Below are 21,656 nucleotides of genomic sequence, written 5' to 3' on the forward strand. Positions count from 1 at the left end.
CATAAAATTACTGGGACAATTTCGGCAATGGTGTGACAAAATAAAAATGTAACACAAGCTCCTCTATAGGAGAGAATAGGGTACGATGAAATAGTGGGTAGAGTCCATGGCATGCTACGTTTTTTTCTTCTTCCATTTTTCTTTTCTTTCCAAGAAAACCCTTCGTTTGTTTGCTTGCTTGCTTGAAACATTTGTTTGACAGGTCAGAACGAGGCAGCTCCATGATAGGAATCCGCAGCAGTCATATCATAGGTTAAGCGGTGATCTACGAGAGCGGAAGGATCCATGGTATGATTGCCAATGGGAGTTGTGTGTACCGGTACATGTGCAAGCGCCAGCTGCGAAGGCGCCGAGGATTCGTGGGCAGGAAACCATACGTTTGCATTTTCCGGCATCATGGAGGTTGAAAGGTCTATGGAAGGTGGCCGAAGCTGTTCGTTGGAGGAGGAGCCACCATTCATTAGCATATCGTAAGACGGACCTGAAGAATGGGGTGATACAGAACAGGATGATGGTAAAGGCACGGCTTGATGGAGTCCTGAAGGGTTTCTAGGAGGTTCTGGCATAGAAGCAGGATGGTAGCGTGGATGCGAACGCAGAATTTCCTCGTGCATCCCATTGGGTATCCGATAGTCTGGAAGCAAATGATAAAGATCACTAAATTTGGCCAGCCAAAAAAGTTTTAGGAAATTATCAAATATCGCAATGAGGCAACATCATAATGGGTGATCAGGGATGGGAATTAAAAAATTTACCTTGGGGATTCTGCCAAGCCCGGGTGCATATATGGATGGGAGTGACCCTGTTGCTGCGGTGGATGAGACTGAAGGTGTATGTGTTGGTGTGGATGGGGATGGGCTTGTGTATGTGTATGTGGGTGCTGGTGCGGATGTGAGTATTGTTGTTGAAACCTTGCCAGCTGGAGTCGTTCTTCTTCCAATTGTTGGATGCGTTGTTGTTGGCTTTGAATTTGAAAGTAAGCCTTATTTAGTTGTTCGGTAAGGAACCGTTGCATTTTATTGTATTCCTTTTTCATATGAATCAGCTGTACCCCGAGTTCGTGTTCTTGCATTGCAAGGTTCGTCTCTGTAGGTGCTGGGGTGCAAACAGTGGAGGCGGTGGATGACGTGGGTACGGGTGGCGCGACAGCTGGATTCGTGTGTTCCTCCCCCTTTGGTTCTGTCAAGGAGACGGATGGATCGCTGGAGACTGAGGGAACGTCATTGGCTGAGTCTGGCTGTGCTGGGGAAGACGGTACTACAGTGGCTGATTCAAGTGGTTCTTGATGTTGTGGTACCGATGGCGAGGGAGATGATGCGGAAGAAGATCGCATGCCGTCTTCATCTTGCTGAGATGGACTTCCCATTTCGTCATTGTCGGATTCATCGCCTGAGCCGAGATTGAGAATGGTTTCGGGATCTTCCTCACTTTTGGCCCTTTTGCGTCGAGAGCAACGCACGCCTTTTCGTCGAATCAAGTGAAATAAGTCGCGCCTCCCTGGACGAAAGAACGGGTGGTACCAGCGGCAAATCTCCTTGTCTTTACTGTCTTTAGATTTTCGAGCATCCGTGTCGCGTTGGAAACCATAAATCTAATAAAAATCGTTAACACGATGCAGCTGCAGCACATACGTAGTTTGCACAGAAATGGGATCTAACAAAGAGGAAAAAGGACAAGAGATGGACCTACATTAAGTTGTCGAACAAATGATGGGAATTTGCAATGTTTAAATAATCGCGGCAGAACAATTTCTGTAAATTCTACAAAGGTATGCAAACAATGAGTCTCCAAACCCAGATCCGATGCATCATGTGAGACATACTGGGAATACAATCAATAATAAACATGTCTTTCCCATCATGGCGACACCAGTGAGCGTATTTTTCATTATCGGATGATTGCAAACTCCTATATAACATGCATAAATTTCATCATGTCGTCTCCACCATTGTTCCTTGGTTGAAAAACTTTTTTCTCTACTCTCCCCTACCCCCGCGCCCTTCCGTCATTGCTAAATTTTGTTTTGAAATAATGTGAAATTAATCAGCTTACACATAATCGTAGAGTTTCGAAACGAAACCGGCAATCCCACGTTCGGAACGACTGAATTCCAAGGATTCCAAATCGGTGGGAGTGTAGGGACCCGATGGGTAGGATGGCGACATGGACCAAGAGTCTGTGGATAAGGATGTGCAGGTATCCATTTGTAAGGATAGTAAGCGTGAATCGGTATCTCTGTAATTGTCAAGAGAAGGGTGGGCTTTGGTGTCTTGGTTCTCTGGCGGTGACTGTAATTGTAAATGGGAGCTAATCGGCGTGAGCGAGCCGGCCGTCTTGTAACTGAACGTGGAGGAGGTCATAACAGGATGTGGTTCTGGGGAGGAATCCGCGTATACTTGCATAGATAAATAGGTGTCAAATGGTGGTTCTTCGGTAAAAGGTTGATAATCCATGGTTTGATCACCAAACATGTAAGATGGATGTTCTGTTGTCATGCAAGTATTAAGAAAATGACTGATGTAACGGTTGTGGCGTGTTTCTGGTTACGTGGTAATGTGCAATCACTCTAAATTTCGCGAGCGTGTTGTTCTTGTCCTTTTCCGCCCCCTCTTTTAAAATGGTGAAAATTTTAGCTACTATGTAGAGCAAAAGGATAAATAATGATTATAAGGTTAAGACTAATTTTTAAAAACTATGGAGGCAATAAATTGAATAAAAGTGAGACACGGAAAAAGTATAGTAAAAGAGTTTAAAAGAAATGAAAGCAAAAAGAGAGATTGATGGTTGTTAAAAGATGGTGTTCCGATGAAAACGGTGGGAGAAATGCGAATTGGCCTAAATATGAGTGCTCCAAAAAGAGGCATAAGTAACCCGGGCAGTAAGTGAAAAGGGGTTGCCAGGGGTGAAAAACTTCATGTCAAACCCAAAATATAATGTATGGAAAAAAAAAAGATCACAGGCGACCGACGGCACAGCAAAAAAAAAAAAAAAAAAAAAAAAAAAAAAAAAAAAAAAAATGGATGACGATGTGAATGATGTTTTTCTTTTGTTTGCGCGGGGATGAAGTTTAAGAAAAAAAAAGTAAAGTTAAGGGGGTGGGAAGGGGAAAAATGGGGGAAGAATGACCGAAATAGAGACAAAAAGGCAGCAGTGAACCCATGGGACATTTGTCAAAGCAAATGGCGGCCGCGATGTGTGTGAGGACATGGTTCGCTATCGTTCAGGAGAGACAAAAAAAGAAGGACATTCAAAACGTACATTCGCACTCCAGTGCTTTTGCTTGAATTTTGCGTTTTCGACTCCTCATCTCCATTCCCCCCCTTCCTTCAGCCGTCCCTGTTTTCTGATCCCTCCTTGCCATCCATCGGCCCTTGGAGGTTCCCCCATTGGCAATACGTTACTATGCTAACGCGAGCATGCTTGTCACAGAAATAGAGACCCCGTGCGTATAATCGACTCATGCTGTCACACAATAAAGAGAAAGCGTCACTGGATCGATTCGTTTCGTTTTGTTTATTTATCTCACATCATGTTCAAGCCCAGTTATGGCGAATGGTTTCCCAATAAAATTTGGTTACCATGTCATGATGGTGACTTTGAAGGGAAATGGGATGATGGGTCGATTTCACTTGAACCAAGTGATGCCGGATTTTTCTGTATCATTATGCACATTTGACGCTGATTCATTTTAGTGAAAATATAAAGGGCAAGAGGCAAGATCTAAAACACTTTTTCTATCTGGCGGGAATCTTGCCTAATGAGATCACGGGAAAGCAAATAAAAAGGAGGCTTTTTTCCCCCTCTCTCACCTCCTTACCCTGCCTCTTTCTCGGCATTGCTCGTTGCGCAGGCAGAAAAAAAAGTTTATGGATCATGGATAATGTTTTCGGGTATACCAAAAACCCTTGAGTGCCATTTCATTTGTCTGGACCCATTAGGCAACCGTGGTAAAAAATAAAATAAAAAGGAAAAAGGGAAAGTAGGTTTACCCCATCGGCACCATTGGGCTGTTCAGTTGATGGTCTCCTCACTATATGTCCTACCTTATATAGTTATCTTTGTTACCCGTCTCTCGTTAAACCTTGTTGACGTTGTACTTCAGGTCAAAACTCTACAGGCTTGACTTGATATTTTCAGGAGCGTGCATGCAAAACGAGGTTGATGTATAGATATCATAAATTTTTTTTTTTTTTTTTTTTTTTAGGTTTCTTGCCTGATTTTCCATGATAACATTAGGCTTTATTACTATCGAATCCCTTTGAGCTTAACGCCATTTTATATCCAGTCATACAGTACATTGACTATCCTTTTTTTATTCAGGATATTTTCATTCGTGTGAATGATAAGGCATTGATGGGGTCGCGTTGAGGAGGTGAAGTGGATGCGGCTAACCAATAGGTTTCGGGTTTTTTGCTATGAAAAAATTCGGGCTTTGTGACGTGTGATTTTTTCCATGAGAAGGGCGCAGGAGCCCGTTCACTTTGCCGCTTCCACAAAAAGAAAAAGAAATAACCTCTGGACGTAGCCATTCCAGTGCATTTGACACACCATCATGGTTAGCTATTCCGTTGGATGAGTCATTTCCTTGAAAATTATCTAACAATGGTATGGTTACACGCGGTATTTGTAGTTGTTCTATTCCTTCTTTAAAACGCTAGTCGATCAGAAAGTCACCGTTGAACTGAAGAATGATCTTGCCATCACCGGCATTCTGAAATCAGTCGATCAGTATCTAAATATCAAATTGGATGATATCAGCGTTGTTGACGAAGAACGATATCCTCACATGGTATAATACAAATCCGCACCGCCTCACATTCTGCAGCATTGTAGGCTGACGCACCCCTCCAATAGATCTCTGTAAAGAACTGCTTCATTCGTGGATCCGTGGTACGCTATGTTCAGTTGCCTTCACAAGCAGTCGATACCGCATTGCTACAAGATGCTGCCAGACGCGAAGCAGCGCAACCCTCCACACAACAAGCCAACGTACGAGTCAAATAGTCATAGACACATCCATAACATTACTACGATGCGAAAATAAAAGAAAAAAAAACGCGAGCTAGCTTATATGCATTTAATCGTAGTTGTTTATCTGAAATGTATGTACACTGAGATGGTAGTCAAGGGAAATTTAGATTTATGGGTTTATCTAATAGTCTTTAATCCGTTGGACGATGATTTGATATTGGCTGGGTATGTAAAAGGTGCTTGTAGTCTGTCTACGTCGATTATGCGAAAAGATTTTTGGCATTTGATGGTAATAATCGACTTTAGTTGGCTTTTTGTATCGCTCGACTCGAGCGTCGCTAATTAGCAGACGAACGGATGGTGTTACGGCAATCCGTATACCGCCTTTCTAGGCATTCAAATGATGAATATCCTTACACGTGGCTTGCATGCTCCCTCATGTAGTAAAAGAATCAAATAAACAGGATTACGCCGATTGTGCCGTGTGACATGACCGAAAATCGGCAATGCTTAGCTGGGCGAAGTAAACGTTGACCACAGGAGAACATCTTGATGTTGATTTCAGATAAACTACCACTTTATAAGCAGGGTATATCGTTAGTTTTTTTTTTATGTTTGTAAGAATGTCTAACAAACGTGAATGACAAAAGAAAAAGTAATCGACAGATTGGACTGAAGGATTCTCTGGCCAAGTGTCCTCGTCGTTGAAACGTTGGCAATGTGCAATACCAAGTCAACATGTATGAGGTGATGATTGCGCCACCAGGGGGGACTTGAAGTTAAAAGCAAAGAAGCGACATGTAAAGCAATCAGCCACTTTTTCCCTTTTTTTATTCATCATTGACTCGGATAGATCGTTTTATAATTTCTTCATTTACTATCTGTAACATTTTAACTACCAATTTGCCTTGAATAATTGTGTGAGGTGAAGAAGCATGACGGCTTTATTTTCTTTTTCTGGATCGCACTGCCTCTTTTGGCGAAAATAAAGTCATTCGGGACGGGTGCCATGCCAATCGTGGATGACTGAGTGATTACCACATTAAAAAAAAAAAGGAAATTCCCCCGATTTTTAAAAAAAAATTCGCCTCAGACGAGACCCAAATCTAGCTTTTTTTTTTTTTTTTGCTTCTCCGCTCGCTTATTCTCAAACTCATCAATTTTTTTTTGTTCAACGCTCTTTCTTATTCTTTGTCTTTATGCCGATATTTAGATTCCGCAAAGCCGCACGATTGTCCGATATTTTGAGTCTTCGAAAAACCAAGTCTACAGGTGACATTGAGGATCCCGTCAGTGCATGTCAGAAGCCTCATGAGCCAGAGTATGACCATTACGATCGCGTGCAAAAGAGTGATACCCGTCGCAGCGATACGAGCGATGACTCAACATCCAGTGGCGAAACAAGTAGCGGCATGGTGTCGACACAATGCAGCTCCAATCGAAGTAGCATGGCTTACCCCCCGAATGCGCCTCCGCCACCTCCAGATACCAAACAAGATCAAAACCCGCAGCCTTTAGCCACTCGGTTACAGAATATCAATGCAAACGATATGGAGTTGTTACTGTCGATGGAGACGCAAGCTCGCATGGATTATCAAGAGGAGCAAGAACGTCTTGATAGGGAAGCCAAAGAACGAATGAGGCACCAAGACAATGTGACACCACGTCCAACACGTCTCAAGTTCGAGCTTCCTTCTCCACCTCGGCCCAAAACTGGACCGTCACCATCACGCGGCGATGGACGGACTTACCATAGATGGTCATTACCGGAAGAGCATATTCGGCGAGAAATGAAAGCCGGAGCAACCAGACCCAAACGAAAAAAGAAGCATTCTTACAGTTGGAGTCGGATCATTGGCAACCATGACGACGCCGATGATAGAGAAAAACAGGAATCGAATTTGGAGGAGCCCGAAGAGAAACCTTTGGTTCTAGGTGCCAAAGTCCGATTACTAAGACGACCTTTACCTATCTTGGGATACGTACGTTACATTGGTCCCGTCGACATGCCAACACAAACAGAACAACTTGTTGGTGTCGAATTGGAAAGTCGAGGTTCGTAGGTGTGACAAGGAACAGGAAAAATCATGCTGATCGACTAAGCACTTTTTCTTTTTTGTTCATAGTTGGAAACAATGATGGTTCCATAAACGGTAAACGTTACTTCCAAACCGATCCTCACAGAGGCATTTTCTTGACCTACGAGGAAGTCCTTGTTCTGTAGATATTTTCCCTCGACAGTTATTTTTTCTTCTTTTTGGTCGTTTATGCGAACATTTTTGGTTTTATTTTCTATTCCCTACTACTTTTTGTCATGGATATCCCAAAGCTAAGCAACATGCCTATCTCATTTCCGTCGTTTTATTTCGCTTATTGTGTGCATATTGATTCCCCCATCCAACCAGATGAGTCGGTAAAAAGGCTGATTCAATGGTTTTGATTATTTCCCTTTTTGTATTATAACCTTTTTTTCCTTTTTGTAATTACCTGATTTGGCGAGTCATTCATCCAATAAAGCCTTTTTTTTTATGTTCTCTTGATTCGCTTGCTTTCAGTTGAGGAGATATTTGTTTTATCATTCTTACAGAGCATAGCTAATTGTTTGGTGCTTAATAACTAGGAATGTATTTATTTCATTTTTATGAAGAGGATGATTTTGATGATGCTGGTGCACTTATTAACGTGGGTATAATTCGACGTTTTTTGCTTTTATCATCTGATTTTTGTGTCAATAGACCATCAGCAGGACTATTGGCTGATACAAGGATAGGTGTAATTCGTTTGATGCCTGCTTTTGGTAAGGAGGTTGTGGAGTTGGCGTTGTTGTTTGAAGACAAAGGAGAAGAAGAAAGAGTCGATGAGGATGAAGAAGCAGACGAGGTCATCAGCATGGATCGCACATCAGTGACGGATGCCGGTTTGGCGGGCTGAGCGACCGGTTCGGATACATCCATCATTTCAATATCATGCTCATTGCGCGCTCGATCGCGTTGATGCTGATAAGAAATGCCTAGCTCGTCCTGTTTGAATACAACAGAAGAACAGTAACCATCGGCTGATGAGAACATGAGCATGCTTCCATCGTGTGACCTAAGTCAAGGATGGAGATCAGTAAACCCACTTTATCTGCAGGAGAGTTTCCCTCGCATCCGCAACGCATGCATGCCGAACCAAAAGACAACAAAAACAACAGCAACTTACCATGCAATGTCTGTGATGGGAGCGAAATGCATGCCGCGAATAGCGCATATAGGTCGTGTTTGCTGGGTATCGTAGATGTAAACCGAGTCTTGAGTGGCTACTGCATAAACCATACGATAGGGGAGCATAAACAATGATTTCTTATTGGATGGTCGTGTCTGAAACAACATGGGACACCACCGTATTGCAATCGACGGTTTGGTAAAGTTACTGACATAGCACAAAGGATGCCTGTTCCAGCACATGGGTTACTCATCGTGTTTGCTTTTTTCTTTTTTTTTTTTGGTCTTCCTTCCCTCCCCCGGATTTCCCCCTTTTGATTTGCGCGATGGTCAGCCGTCATCGTCTGTTCACTTACTTTAATAGCGTGTTACGCGGGTAGATGTATGCACAGTTTTGATAATCTTCCTGGTCGTTGGTCGTGAGAGAATCTTGGGATGGGGCTCGATTGGATAAAGTTTCCGTCGTGTTTTTACAGAGACCCGCCGGGGTGATGAGCATCGCGCCATCGGGACTAAAAGCTAAGCGTCGGAAAAAGGAAACAAGGTTTTCGTCATGGTAGAGTCGTATCGCAGCTGAATTATTGGATTCGGCCGCCATTTCGTTTACAGACGCTTTGTTTGTATGGATCTTGCTTTTGTCCAACTTTAAATGGCGTCGTTGACATGTGGTGAATTGAGGATGAGCATTTGGTTTTTGTTTATATCGATAGATAGCCAATGATCTGCAGGATTAGAAGAATGAGTGCTCCAAGTTCATGGCCTTTTCAATGAAATCGTTCTTTCCCCCTTTGCTTTTTTATCATGGCCTTTGTCTGTGAATCACTACTTACCGATCACTGCTTTGAGTAGCCACAAACTGACCTTCAGGATCCCAAGCAACCCCTTGAACATAATGTGTGTGATCTGCGAATACGTGAATGGATTGTCCTAACCGTGACACACAACGTTAATACATGACCAAAATCGCTTACATACAAATACTCACGTTCAGCGATACTCCATACACGAGCTGTGTTATCAATAGCGGCAGTGATGAAATATTTCCCACAGGGAGACCATGCAAGATCATAAATTTCTTTGTTGTGTCCACTGTTCAAATTTGATTACAAGTCAGCTGTAACGTGTATTAGGCCACTCCACGTGATTACATACTAGAACATTTGCACGACGTTCCATGTCTCTTTTTCAAATTCGCTGTAATCGCTCATGGCGAATCCGCTGTCTTTTTGAGTCGATATCTTCCACAGAATGATGCAGGCATCTATTTCAAATACAAAAAGAGATGAACATTTGAATCGCCAGTCGATGCACGGTAGGATTCAGGGTAGGGATGGTTACCGTCTCCGGCTGAAGCTAAATACTCCCCGTTGGGTGAGAATCGGACAACATTGACGGGTGATGAGTGACGCTTCAATTCTGAAAGAAAATCAATGTTGACAGGTAGCGCATTGAGTGCTTTGTGATCTTTTCCTTGATTATTATTGTCGGCTTCAGGGCGTTTGTGAATACTCCATATCTGTTTTTCTGACTTAGCGCGATGGTGGTGGCGTTTCTCCGGTGTGAAGTGGAAGCGTAAACGGGCAACTTACTCTAACGGTGGTGTCCGCTCCGGCGGTTGCGTACCGTGAGCCATCGGGCGAGAAGTCAGCTGAATAAATGGCTTGACCGTCGTGCCAGTTGATTTCGAGCGTCTAATATGGGTAATTAAGCTTTATCGCCCAACGTAACATATCGATGTGAGGCGAGCTCACCTTGGCGATCATGGAGGGCCAGCTGCAAGGGTTGTCAAAAAAAAAAGTGGAGAAATTTCAATACGCGTTTCGCGTTGAATAAGACCAAAAGAAAAAAAAAATTGCGTCCCTTCAAAATTTTTGACCCCGCGTCAGCACAGACTTCCCTCTCTGATCCCACAAGACGTATACTCGAGACGTAAATCAAATGCAAGCTGGTGGCTTGGGTTACTACAAATTCTTCTTAAAGAGCAATAGCTGCATCAATTGAGTGACTGGTTACTGGAAGCGTATGAGCCTCCACTTGCACCATCTTCTCTTAAATTCTCGTCAGAGCTAAAAGATAGCACGATTGTTATAGTATATTAAACGTTTGAATGACGCGCCCAAAATCCAATCGATGGTATGGTAAAATCTTTGATGGGCAAAATAAAAATTGCTGCGTGTTACGAGGATGGAAGGGAGATCTCGTTTGCTTGGTTTTACATAACGATCAGTCATTCATGTTGGAAATTTGTCTTATTTTTTTCCCAGGGTGATACGAAAGTTTTGTATGGCAAACAAATCGTGCAAGGTGATGACAGGGTATTGTTGATGTTTCGATGGCTCGGGCTGACAGCTGCTTTCTTCTCAAGGGCATTACCATCTAATATTTGAATGAAATTTTTGCCGCTGAGCGATCTTGTAGTTACTTCATTCAAACGTCAAAATACGAGATGACGCAATCATCATTATCAGACATGAATCTCACACATTAGAAAGGGAACATATACTGTAAAACTGACAAGTGGGACAAACCATTGAGACAATTACGCCTTAGAGCTGAAAGGTATATAACTGAACTAAATTCACCCTATAGATATGATTGATACAAAACCTTGGTGTACCGTTAGATAAAAAAAAAAAAAAAAAAAAGATGGCGATCTTTAGTAATCTTTTGAATCTATCGGTGGTTGAGAAAAACTCTCGTTTCATCTGCTCGGCTGCATCGTTTTATGTTGCATTTCGTTTTGAAACAACTGACAAACTCGAAGCAGACACACGAAAAATCGTATCCAGATTCTAATATGGGATTCTCGTATTGCGTTCAGCTAATGCATATGTTGTGAGCGAGGGTGTCAAGAGAATGTTTTTTTAAGGACTTCATGGTAAAGATAGGTAGTGGACCATGGAGACGAGTTTTTGTTGAAGTACCGTTTCAGTCAAGGATTTTTTGCCACGTGAGATGACAGTGCTGGGATCTCGCAATTTCCATAATAGTCATGAAGAAAAGCAATCGACAAAAAATGCATTCGTTGACAGCCTGTTTTGGATGGTTGAACAACATAATCTAAACTTTTCACTGTTTTTGCTCCACTTATTCTTCACTTTGCCAGAAGTCAAAGCCTTTGTTTTCCTTTCCCCCACCTTCTTCCAAAGCACCACTCATCAATTACCTTCTCATTGTCCCGACATCACTCGGCTCCTGTATCCCATACACACCCCCAAAAGGACGTCATACCACTTTCACCATGCAACACAACAACGACCATGATCACAGCTATCAAATACCGATAACTTCTCCTTTTTCCGGCGACATCGCCATGACAGAGGCTCCACCCATGCGGGAGCCTTCCCCTTCTTTGGAGCGTCTGGGTTATGGACCGGTTTCAGGAAGTCACACTTTGGGTCACCGAGCACCTCGACAACGCTTAAAACCGCGGCGAAAGCACGGTTCACTCGGACGATATACGCTTTTACAACCTTATTACAACTATAACAGTATCCATAACAATATTAATCATTGCTCTAATACGCTTTTCCCTGATATCGTCAATATCCCTGTCGTTGTCGAGAAACGAATCGGTAATAAGAAAGAGACAAAAAAAAAGTGAAATACATGAGCATCATCAGAGTCATATGTATGAAACGGATCAACTGATGGCCTAATTTTTCTTTAGTAGATTTTTTGACCGTATTACCTTTTGAACTGGCCTCGTTAATCATGAGTTTCCTGGATTTTCGGTCTTTTATGACCATGTCGACCGTGTCACGTCGATGGCATATGTTATTTCGCGGTCAAGCAATTTGGCGACATCGAATGGCTGAAATGAACTGGAAACTTTATATACCGCCTGAATTTGGGGTGACGGAAGATGAAATCGACTATCAGTTTTGGTACAAGCAACGATTCCAACTGGAACAGCGATGGATGGTGGGTCAGGTCACTTCGCATTACTTGATTGGCCATCAAGACAGTGTTTACTGTGTCCAGTTTGACGATGAGAAAATAATTTCTGGCAGTCGAGATCACACCATCAAAATATGGAATTTGGCCACCTATCAATGCGTCTATACGCTTCGCGGTCATCGCGGCAGCGTGCTTTGTCTTCAGTACAACAACGAATGGTTGGTTTCTGGCTCCTCCGATACTACTGTGGTTCTCTGGGACATGAAGACATTAAGAAAACGAAGGCGACTCATTGTAAGCATCCACTTTTTCCTGTCTCTTGCTCCTCGTGTTTATTCCTATTTTTCAATGCGAAATAAGAACATATCAATAATTTAGGGTCACACTGCAGGCATATCGGATGTTTGTCTTAGCGATCGATACGTTGTCAGTAGTTCGAAGGATACATCGATACGGATATGGGATATTGAAACCGGTGAACCTGTACGTATGTTGATGGGCCATCGGGGCCCGGTCAACTCGATTCGAATCAAAGACAATCTATTGGTGTCGGTGTCAAGAGACACCCTGATTAGAATGTGGAATATCGAAACCGGTCTATGTATCCGTGAATTTGCTGGTCATACCCACGGAGTAGCCTGTGTTCAGTTTGACGGAAAAAAAATTGTAAGCGGGTCAAATGATCAGGCGATCAAGGTTTGGGATGCCGAGGTCAGTTCGGAACTAATCGTTTTCAATCAATGGATATACAAGAAAGCAGTTCACTGAGATTCTCTATTTTATTTTTTTTATTTTGTATAGACAGGCGAATGCTTGATAACGTGTGAAGGTAAGCAAAAAAAAAATGTTCAATCCTTTCTCCCATCCTATTTTGTGTAATCTACACATCCACGATCGCTGAAAAAAGTGGAGCTTTATTGACGGGTCTTTTTTACCCTGCTAGGTCATACCGGGTTAGTCCGAACGTTAGATTTTCATGACGACAAAATCGTCACCGCCAGTTATGACAAGACCATACGTGTATGGGATGCAAAGTAAGTGACATGGCGCATTTTAAGAGAAAGGCGAATCACGACATAGAACAAGAGACTTAATGCTATCATTAGAACTGGAGCATGTTTGCTTGATTTCCACAGCGGCCATTCGAATTGGATTTTTGATGTCCGTTTCGATAAGAAACGCATTGTGAGGTAAATAGATGAAATGTAGAATCCAGAATTATAAGTGTGAAATACTGATAAGGTATATTCTTTTCTTTCCTCTTCAGCGCGAGCCACGATCAAAAAATCTTAATCATGGACTTTTCCGATGGGTTAGATACACGGTTTTTTGTTCGATGACCTTGTGGGCGGGTGGTTTTGTTTCTCCGGCTGGTTTCTGTACAGTTAAAAAAAAAGAGCCCTGTTTTCTATTTATTATCAATCGCATCATTCCATATATCCACACAAAGCATTTAATGTCACATTTGCATCCGTACGAATCACAATCTGTGATCAGTCCTGTATCGACGCACTGATCAGAGCAGGTGTAACCTGTATCACCTCACTAAATTGCACGCAACTTTAATATTTTTAACTGCAAAGAGAGAGTCCCAAAAAAAATAATGATAAGAAAACCGACATTGGGTCAACAGCATGAAAAAAGAAAGGACCCTAGCGACAAGGGGTGAGGTTAGTAAATTAACCTGACGCCGTTGTCTTTTTTTACCTTTTTTTAGCTTTATGTTGTTGTCAATCAGTTCCTCCGCCCGATCATTTCATTAACGTGGACTTCCGAAAGGCGAAGATCCTTTTTATTTCATCCTTTTTCATCACCACCCCGAAGAATATATACGATGATTGTTACCAATATACCATAATTCTAGACCCGTTTCGTCCCAAGTTACCGGAAAAATCAAACTCAAGCTACACACATGTGGACCCAATGTTACTTGGTTACCATATCATGCCACTCTGGCAACGCGTGTTTCAATTTTTTTTTTATTTTATTTTGTATGCAGAGATATACACCCTGTCTGTGCTCGCTTTTTGTCCCTATTTTCTCCTTGTGTCTTGTCGGTTGCACGAACCTCAATATCAAGATTTTCCAAACTGGAGACGAATGTAGCGTGTCTCCACTACCCAATGATCGGAGAATGGCGTAACTCAGATAAATACAGTACGATGAAAAAAAAGGAAATTACAAAAGCAGAGGGTAATGCCGGCCGCCGTTCTCTTGGTGGAGTCTTTTTTAGGGTTCTTTCTAAATGGAATCATTTCTTGAATCACTGAAGGTCCTGTTATAGTATTGTCATGGTAACGCTTACACAAACACGACGACCAAGGAAGCATGATGGAACGATGGATTAAAAATGGAAAGCGAGAATAGCGTCTGTAAGAGTATCAACGGGACCAAACGGTGGGCTGCAGTGCGACATGGATTATGATTAGTATGGTTACAATAGTAATCCAACTCTTAAAAAGCCTATCTCCATCCGTTTTGTGTAGGACACGAAAGAAGGGAAAAAATAGGTCCTTCCGCCGGTCGTCCATAGATATCCTTTCCTCGGTAATTTGACAGCCGGTCGGCTAGAGGGTGGAGGTTCCCCTGACCCTTTGAATCAAAACAAAGATTTGAAAAATTCTCCACATGACTAGTGATGAAATTGTATCCATACGTTCTACGCATGCTGTTATAAGGTCACACACACACACAAACCCCCACCTCAAGGATGATGAAGATCTCTTTTCCATCAGCGTTGTTGGATATTTTTTTTAAGATCAATTGAGGTTACTTTTTTTTTTTCCTTCTTTTTTTTCCCTCCTTTCCTTTTCCTCATCCTTTTTTTTGTTGTTTCGCGTTCCTTTTCCGAGGAAGACACTTCCCTTTTTCGTTTTCCTATCTTTAATTTTTTTTTATATATCCTTACTAAATAGCTGCGAGCCAGATCTTCCCCTCCCTCAAAAGAAAGAGAGAATCAACAAAATTCTCAACATGAACGGTGAACAATCGCTCAGTTTATATTCAGTCGTGCCTCATTTGGACTCTCCCGAAGATCCTTTAGTCGATTGCATATCATGCACGCCACTGCATAATCATGTTAAACATAACAATGACAATGAACATCTTCCCCGAAAGTACCCAATCGAGGAATATTTCTCATCCGCCGTGGCCCCCACACATAACGATGAATACTGGTGGTGGATGATCAGTTCAAATCTTAATAAAGGTGAGTCGTTGGGGTTGCTTGACATGTATTTTGTGGTTTCTAATTTATGGTTGGTTTTTTTTTTACTTTCCTTTTTATTCCTCATGATGACTAGTCTCCATCCACAACAATCGACGCATGCTTCCACCGACGGCAGACGCAGTTGCATTTGAGGCGCAGACGCACGTACCACCGTTCAGGAAGGTGGAGCATGGAGCGGCGACCGCTGGTTTTTACGGCGACGATATTGTAATGACTCCGACTGAACTTCCGTCCGACACATCTTCACCATGTCTGTCATCGTTGCATCAGCCTCCAATGACGGCTCAGTTGACTTGGCAACAAAGCAGCACTTCCCTTTCCACCTCGAAAAGGGCATTCAGCGCCGATCATGGTTCCTCGTTTTCATCGCTGTCAACCATAGCGTCTTCCTCTCCTTCGACTTCGACGACTAATACTTCCGTGATCTATCCTTTCAGCTCGTCTTCAACAGCTTCGCTGTCATCTATCAGCACAAGTCTGTCCGCAAGCACGTCATCGTTGCCCCAGCGAAAGCGTTCACTAGCTCATATCATTACTCCTATGGACGTCACGTCCGAAGCGGACCCCGTGTCTTGCGGATCGTCTCTTTTATCGCCTACCACCGCTATTGTGCCCAGCTTCAGTGAACCGATTCCGACCGCTTCTGCGATTCAGGACATGGACACTTGGTCCAGGAGCCTATCGTCATCGTTATTGCAACCTCCCAAGCGAACCAAGTCGTGTTCTCCATGTCGGGAAGATCAAACAGAGAAAGCCGACGCCGTGCCTCGAAGGCAAAAATTGCGCTACGAAGGGGATAACTATACTCCGAAGTGGGTCCGGTATACGGGACATCGTAAAGAAGGTTACTGCGACAGTTGTGAACCAGGAGGAAAATGGCTGCAACTGAAAAACAGCGCTTATTGGTGAGCTTATTTCCCTACCGATTTGCCTTTTTATTTTTCCCTGACTCCTCACACACACGCGTCCACGCGCTTTTTTTGATCGTAACTAGGTACCACAAACAGTTTTTCCATGGTATTTCGTCGGTATCTGGGAAACCGTTTCTGGATCCCATCGACCAACGAGTCGGGCCCCAGCAAGATACCATTGAAGGGCTGTGCCATCAATGTCGACAGTATGTTTTGATATGCAACGGAAGACGAAAAAATAATAATGTTCTATGGTACCGTCATGCTCACAAGGTAAACAAAGAAAAATGACAATCGTATTCAATTGGTGTAGCCTGACCGGGAACTGACATGACATAAAAATTTTCATTGTTACAGTGCCATGTCTATGATAAACCCAAATCGACTAAATTTCACAAAAATCAGACCTTCAACGCATCTAAAGATTGATAACCAAGAAAATAACCACTTACACTCTTGAGTACGCACTTTTCATCCCAAAACGAAAAAGAGAAAAAAAAATCCCCATCAGCATCCACACGCATAAAGAAAACGAAGGAGCGATTCCTGGTTCACTTGAAAGAACAACACCGAACCTTACCCGCTTGTATATCCTTGTGTCTCTGTACACGCTTTGTACTCAGATGTATGCGTCCCGCATTGTGTGGGAACAACAGTCTGTCGTGGTTTTTTTTTGGCCTTTTTACTGTTCATAAAAGTTTACAATCCGCTAAAAATAAAAAAAAGCACGCATTATCATCAAGCATCGAAACTCTATTGATGGAAAAAAGAAAATGCATGTGGGTGACACGATGAATATGTAGGAATTATATTGTTCAGACTGAATGCAAAAATGATCGGATTACATGTATAAATTGATAATGATATAATGAAATGATCCGTGAGATGATTATATACAAGACGGATAGATTAGCCAAGGGAAAAAAGAGGTTTTCAAGTAGCTCGCTTTCGGTACAAGTTGCGTTTTGCCCGTTGAAGCCGCGGTCTCGCTTCATCCCACGGTCCATGGATCTCGCTATTGACACAAAGGGCATCATTAGTTGCCGTTTGGTTGCCTTTTTACACCTCGTTGCAGCAAAAACTTACTTTTTGTACTTTTGGATAAAGATGAGCCAGTAGGGACAAACAAATGTCAAGAAACAAAATCCCAACATATAGATAAATACAACCGCCTTGGAGATGTGGATAAATAACAACACACATAACAGAAGAAGCGATACCGTCATCATAATTTGCATTTTGGGACTCAAGTCCTAATTGTTCCCGTTCATAAGTAATGCTTGGAGACAAAAGAATTCCCGTCATCGTAAATTTTTTACCTGCAAATGACGACGGAAAATGGGAAATAATGCAAACCATTCCACAGCAAAGGACAGCAAACTGAATACATCCAGGTTCGTATCAAGTCTTGAGGCTAAAAGGACAGACGCGAAAATGGCTGCATTCGTAGATAAAGAACCGGGAATCCTAAAGATCAAAAATCACGTCAGCGTCGTCATGAGATAAACGGTGGTAGGTGCGAGTTAAACATACTTGACTCGAATTCGACTTTGCGCTACATAGTCATGAAAGAGTACATTGGCCAAGAAACAACATACAGTGAGAGCCCAGATAGTGTCATCGCTGGTTTGACTTGTTAACGTTTTCAAGATAGGAGAAAGCCCCAGTAAGGTTGAAAAGAAAATGATCGTGCTTTTGATCACATGCTTGCCTATTCAGTTGTCAGCACCCAAAAAATCGAACGTGTGCATCCGCCCGAATTTATAATATTACGTGATAATTCATAGTTTTTGGCCGTTTTGAGCATGATCAGATCCCAAAACATGTAGCCTGTCACCGCAAACAGTGAGCTGGTCCAAATGAGATGGGTCGCTGACAGCGAATGTAACTGCAAGTCGATAAAGATGGCAATAAAGATAACAACACTGCTAATGTGTTGCGTAATAACCCCCGATTCATACACCATGGTCCAGTAATCGTAGGTTCGCACATTGACTAGATTGAGATGAGGCAGGTGTGATGAGTTTCAAGGGTCGATGCGGCTCCATTACAAAACTATGCGGAAATGTACCGTTCTTTTGCAACTCTTCCAGGAACGTGTTATCGACATAGTTATCGGGATAGTTTTGCTTCACCCACAACAGCTTTCTCCATGGCTGATTGTACTGATACTCTGCATTGGAGAAAGAATGCGTGGTTGTCGAATACATGGCAGCAATCAAAAACCGCCGGTGATCTCAGCGCTGGGAAAATTTCCTTTATCCCTTTTTTCAAGCGATCTCTTTTTATTCGTGTCACCCAGCTTCCACAATCGCCCTGAATTCAACAGCACATCCATATCGTAATATACCATAAAAATGTCGTTTTTTACAATACAGTAACTGTAGTTTCGTTTGCTTTTTCATTTATTCTTGATTGAAAACGGATATGAAACAGTCAACTTATGGGAAACCGCCGAGTAAGAAAATCCAAAATATAAGACCATGCATGTGAAAAGAGTGTGGTATGTACATTGTAGTCGTTGAATCTATTCCAAGTCTGTTGCTGCGTAGATGGTATCAGTCTGTGCAAAACTTCGAAGAAACAATCCGCATACGAGGTAGGGTATATTCTTGGCATGATCTACGCCCGCTTCACTCGACCAGCGCGACCTTCCGGTAAATTGGAAAACACTTCAAACACAAGCGCCTGTTCATCAATATGATCCCACAGCAATCGACGTTCTTTGGAATCGGATCTTAATGTCGCAAGTAAATCCCCTTGACTGTGCTCCCAAGCCCAAGCAACCAGTGCTCCGGTGATCTGTTGCTCATACAACAGGGCAGCTAACTCGAGGAAATCAGGTAGCGACCACTGCTCATAGACCGAGAACAAGACGGTTTGTGAAGCATATACATTCTGGGTTAATTCGGCAATGATCGTAGGTATCACATGATCATGATCGGCTGTCAACGGTTGATCTTGAGGCTTCGCTGCTAGTTCCAAAAGGGAACGGAATCGGTTCTCGTTTAGAGTGCCAGCGTCAGATTTTGTCGAAGAGGAACAACCGGAGCCTGTAAAGCATCCTCCGCATGAGGCACATCCACTCATACTGCAAAAGAAATGTCGGGCGGTTGAAACGAACAAAAAGATCTCAACAGATCATGCTCAAAAGTGAAGTCGAATTTCGACATGTGTTCGCTGTCACAACAACTCTTGGTTGTTTTTCGTTGTGATTGGCGGAGCTAGCTTTCCATATCGGGCTTAAAAAGATTAGGTAAAAAAGGTTTTTGCTTGATACATTGAATGCCAGGGGAGAAAACACAGAAACAAGCTTTTTTCCCCCTCTTTGCTTAGTATCACTGTTTCTCTCCGATTTTTCATGCATTCGCTATCATCGGTCTTATCTTATTTGCTGACAGGATTTGGCCGCCTCTTTTATCTAGTGTCGCCTTGGGCTAGCACTTTCGATCACTATGAAGACGTACCGGACTATATTGCTGAATCCATTCCTTTTTTCACCATGACAATAGTTCTCGAATTCTTGACGCTATTGTTTAGCAATAAAGGCAAAGGGTTGTTGAAGCAACAAACATGGGGTTCGCACCGATATGCACTCAATGATATGGTCGGCAGCATTGGGGTGAGTGCGTTGTCAGCTCGCTTGAGCAGAATAACTATAATAACTCTATGCATGGATAGTCTGGCATGTTGCAAACCTTATCTCGCTATTTCTTGTATAATTTAACGCTGAACTCTTACCTATACGTATACCAAAATTTCCGTGTCGTCACACTCGACCCAAATCATCTCGGTCTCTGGATTGCAGGCTTCTTCATCATTGACCTCGGTTACTATTGGTTCCACAGAGCAGCACATGAAATCAATTTATTCTGGGCAACACATGTGGTAATGCTTCGATGATTTTCAATTTTGTTTTGTAATACAGTCACAATCTCACGCTGGAATGATCCATAGGTTCACCATTCTTCAGAATACTACAATCAAACAACCGCCCTGCGTCAAAGCATATTCCAACCTTACTGCTCATGGTTGTTTGATTTGCCAGCAGCATTGTTCTTGCCTCCTTCACTCTTTGTCGCACACAAGCAATTTAACACTCTTTTCCAATATTGGTAGCGTAATACGTTCCTTTTATTTGCAACCAAGAAATGAAGTTTTCTCATGTCATTCTGTTTTTTATTCCCACTTAGGATTCATACAGAAGTGGTTGGTAATTTAGGTCCGCTCGAGTATATCATTAACACCCCCTCGGCCCATCGTGTTCACCATGGTCGCAACCCTTATTGCATCGATAAGAACTATGCAGGCACTCTGATTATTTGGGACATCTTGTTCGGCACATTTGAATTGGAACGCGTGGAGCCCCATGTGAAGGAATCCAAAGACGTAGCGCCTGTGGCTTACGGTCTCACACACCCTATCGATACTTTTGATCCTTTTACTGTCCAATTTCATCACTTATCGCATGTTCTCCGCACGTGTTACACGACGTCCGGTTGGTCCAATAAGCTGAAAGTTTTGTTTTATGGACCGGGATGGCACCAAGGCACACCTCGCACCGGTCTCTTGGAAGAAATCCCGCCCATCGCTACCGATCAACCTCCGGCAAAATACGACCCTCCTGTGTCACTTGCTATCAATGCCTACGTTTTGGTCCATTTTGTCGGTCTTATTATGGCCAGTGGAATCTTTTTTAATCTGAAGCCGAGCACGGTCCCTGCTTTGTCGCTTTACTTGGTCACGATTTACATTTTCGGCACCTTGACGAGCTTTGGATGGCTGTTTGATCACAAACCGTGGGCTGTTCAAACGGAGTGTGGCCGATGTCTCATTTTATGTCTTCTCCTCAAGGTGGCCGAACACCACGGTATCATGGGATCCGCATGGACAACACCACTTCAAGCCATGCACCTCGTTAGTGGTCTGTGCATCCTTGCAGCTCGTCACACTCCCAAAACACATGCCAAGTCCGAGTAGCTAAAGACCGTTCGATGTTTTACCAAGCATACATACCTGCTGTGATATCATAATATATCTATTGAAATCAAAACTTTTGTTTCCATACATTTCTTCCGCACTATTTTTTATACTGCGGAAAATATACATAGGACGAATCCGTGATGGGCTCCTTTTAGAACAGCTTTTATTTTGCATGCGAAATATGTCGCCTTAGTCCTTTTTATATCTTAGCGTTGGTCAGTGAAACATAAAAGTATACTATGTATTCCTTGCACATAGGGGCGCGGCCTGTAAAAATCAAGAAAAATTCATTTTCTGGCGTTAGTCCTGAACGATCTGTTTTCTTTGTTCTGCAAAACCGGCAGGGCGATCAAAAAGCCATCAAGGGGAGCGCTGTTTAAAGATTTTGACTCTCTTCCTTCTGCAGCCAATCAAAACGGAGAATTGCGATTTGGAATTGTCAAAGCATGATTTTTTGCA

The 21,656-nt window shown here is 42.7% G+C and overlaps 10 protein-coding genes across 10 annotated transcripts; 6 read left to right on the forward strand and 4 right to left on the reverse strand.

Annotated features, from left to right (window-relative positions):
* Positions 1 to 351: 351 nt before the first annotated feature.
* Positions 352 to 2,466, reverse strand: BYT42DRAFT_156541 (HSF-type DNA-binding-domain-containing protein). The gene is made up of 7 exons (XM_051562308.1): positions 2,401 to 2,466; positions 2,053 to 2,288; positions 1,823 to 1,908; positions 1,690 to 1,751; positions 756 to 1,591; positions 482 to 634; positions 352 to 412 (listed from the first exon to the last, which is right to left on the reverse strand). Exons 2-6 carry the CDS (start codon positions 2,202 to 2,204, stop codon positions 550 to 552), a joined length of 1,221 nt encoding a protein of 406 aa, XP_051418322.1. The 5' UTR covers positions 2,205 to 2,288; positions 2,401 to 2,466; the 3' UTR covers positions 352 to 412; positions 482 to 549.
* Positions 2,467 to 4,181: 1,715 nt separating this feature from the next.
* BYT42DRAFT_589196 (LSM2-like protein) lies at positions 4,182 to 5,064 on the forward strand. The gene is made up of 3 exons (XM_051570342.1): positions 4,182 to 4,555; positions 4,631 to 4,789; positions 4,855 to 5,064. The coding sequence occupies exons 1-3, from the start codon at positions 4,553 to 4,555 to the stop codon at positions 5,002 to 5,004; spliced, it is 312 nt and encodes a 103-aa protein (XP_051418323.1). The 5' UTR covers positions 4,182 to 4,552; the 3' UTR covers positions 5,005 to 5,064.
* A 1,018-nt stretch (positions 5,065 to 6,082) lies between these two features.
* Positions 6,083 to 7,490, forward strand: BYT42DRAFT_589200 (CAP Gly-rich domain-containing protein). The gene is made up of 2 exons (XM_051570343.1): positions 6,083 to 7,026; positions 7,098 to 7,490. The coding sequence occupies exons 1-2, from the start codon at positions 6,171 to 6,173 to the stop codon at positions 7,193 to 7,195; spliced, it is 954 nt and encodes a 317-aa protein (XP_051418324.1). The 5' UTR covers positions 6,083 to 6,170; the 3' UTR covers positions 7,196 to 7,490.
* A 46-nt stretch (positions 7,491 to 7,536) lies between these two features.
* BYT42DRAFT_589204 (WD40-repeat-containing domain protein) lies at positions 7,537 to 10,296 on the reverse strand. Its single transcript, XM_051570344.1, has 9 exons — positions 9,926 to 10,296; positions 9,764 to 9,865; positions 9,513 to 9,690; positions 9,327 to 9,435; positions 9,160 to 9,263; positions 9,005 to 9,101; positions 8,531 to 8,896; positions 8,173 to 8,403; positions 7,537 to 8,061 (listed from the first exon to the last, which is right to left on the reverse strand). The coding sequence occupies exons 1-9, from the start codon at positions 9,935 to 9,937 to the stop codon at positions 7,611 to 7,613; spliced, it is 1,650 nt and encodes a 549-aa protein (XP_051418325.1). The 5' UTR covers positions 9,938 to 10,296; the 3' UTR covers positions 7,537 to 7,610.
* A 1,119-nt stretch (positions 10,297 to 11,415) lies between these two features.
* BYT42DRAFT_618607 (WD40-repeat-containing domain protein) lies at positions 11,416 to 13,268 on the forward strand (the record flags this gene model as incomplete). Its single annotated transcript, XM_051572302.1, has 6 exons — positions 11,416 to 11,749; positions 11,848 to 12,368; positions 12,453 to 12,785; positions 12,876 to 12,903; positions 13,018 to 13,108; positions 13,181 to 13,268. 6 exons carry the CDS (start codon positions 11,416 to 11,418, stop codon positions 13,266 to 13,268), a joined length of 1,395 nt encoding a protein of 464 aa, XP_051418326.1.
* Positions 13,269 to 13,888: 620 nt separating this feature from the next.
* Positions 13,889 to 14,463, forward strand: BYT42DRAFT_589227 (uncharacterized protein). The gene is made up of 2 exons (XM_051570345.1): positions 13,889 to 14,267; positions 14,359 to 14,463. The coding sequence occupies exon 1, from the start codon at positions 13,987 to 13,989 to the stop codon at positions 14,215 to 14,217; it is 231 nt and encodes a 76-aa protein (XP_051418327.1). The 5' UTR covers positions 13,889 to 13,986; the 3' UTR covers positions 14,218 to 14,267; positions 14,359 to 14,463.
* Positions 14,464 to 14,877: 414 nt separating this feature from the next.
* Positions 14,878 to 16,974, forward strand: BYT42DRAFT_589230 (uncharacterized protein). The gene is made up of 3 exons (XM_051570346.1): positions 14,878 to 15,282; positions 15,377 to 16,208; positions 16,298 to 16,974. Exons 1-3 carry the CDS (start codon positions 15,048 to 15,050, stop codon positions 16,503 to 16,505), a joined length of 1,275 nt encoding a protein of 424 aa, XP_051418328.1. The 5' UTR covers positions 14,878 to 15,047; the 3' UTR covers positions 16,506 to 16,974.
* BYT42DRAFT_589236 (phosphatidylinositol N-acetylglucosaminyltransferase subunit C) lies at positions 16,975 to 18,471 on the reverse strand. Its single transcript, XM_051570347.1, has 6 exons — positions 18,286 to 18,471; positions 17,988 to 18,209; positions 17,748 to 17,925; positions 17,534 to 17,681; positions 17,301 to 17,467; positions 16,975 to 17,229 (listed from the first exon to the last, which is right to left on the reverse strand). The coding sequence occupies exons 1-6, from the start codon at positions 18,422 to 18,424 to the stop codon at positions 17,148 to 17,150; spliced, it is 936 nt and encodes a 311-aa protein (XP_051418329.1). The 5' UTR covers positions 18,425 to 18,471; the 3' UTR covers positions 16,975 to 17,147.
* Positions 18,472 to 18,495: 24 nt separating this feature from the next.
* Positions 18,496 to 19,440, reverse strand: BYT42DRAFT_589239 (uncharacterized protein). Its single transcript, XM_051570348.1, has one exon. It carries the CDS (start codon positions 19,302 to 19,304, stop codon positions 18,837 to 18,839), a length of 468 nt encoding a protein of 155 aa, XP_051418330.1. The 5' UTR covers positions 19,305 to 19,440; the 3' UTR covers positions 18,496 to 18,836.
* Positions 19,441 to 19,517: 77 nt separating this feature from the next.
* BYT42DRAFT_589241 (alkylglycerol monooxygenase-like protein) lies at positions 19,518 to 21,606 on the forward strand. Its single transcript, XM_051570349.1, has 4 exons — positions 19,518 to 19,836; positions 19,896 to 20,102; positions 20,172 to 20,329; positions 20,408 to 21,606. Exons 1-4 carry the CDS (start codon positions 19,576 to 19,578, stop codon positions 21,192 to 21,194), a joined length of 1,413 nt encoding a protein of 470 aa, XP_051418331.1. The 5' UTR covers positions 19,518 to 19,575; the 3' UTR covers positions 21,195 to 21,606.
* The last annotated feature ends 50 nt before the right edge of the window (positions 21,607 to 21,656 follow it).

This window comes from Radiomyces spectabilis (genome assembly GCF_025331425.1).
Source record: "Radiomyces spectabilis strain NRRL 2753 chromosome Unknown BYT42scaffold_18, whole genome shotgun sequence".
Taxonomy (NCBI): Eukaryota; Fungi; Mucoromycota; class Mucoromycetes; order Mucorales; family Radiomycetaceae; genus Radiomyces; species Radiomyces spectabilis.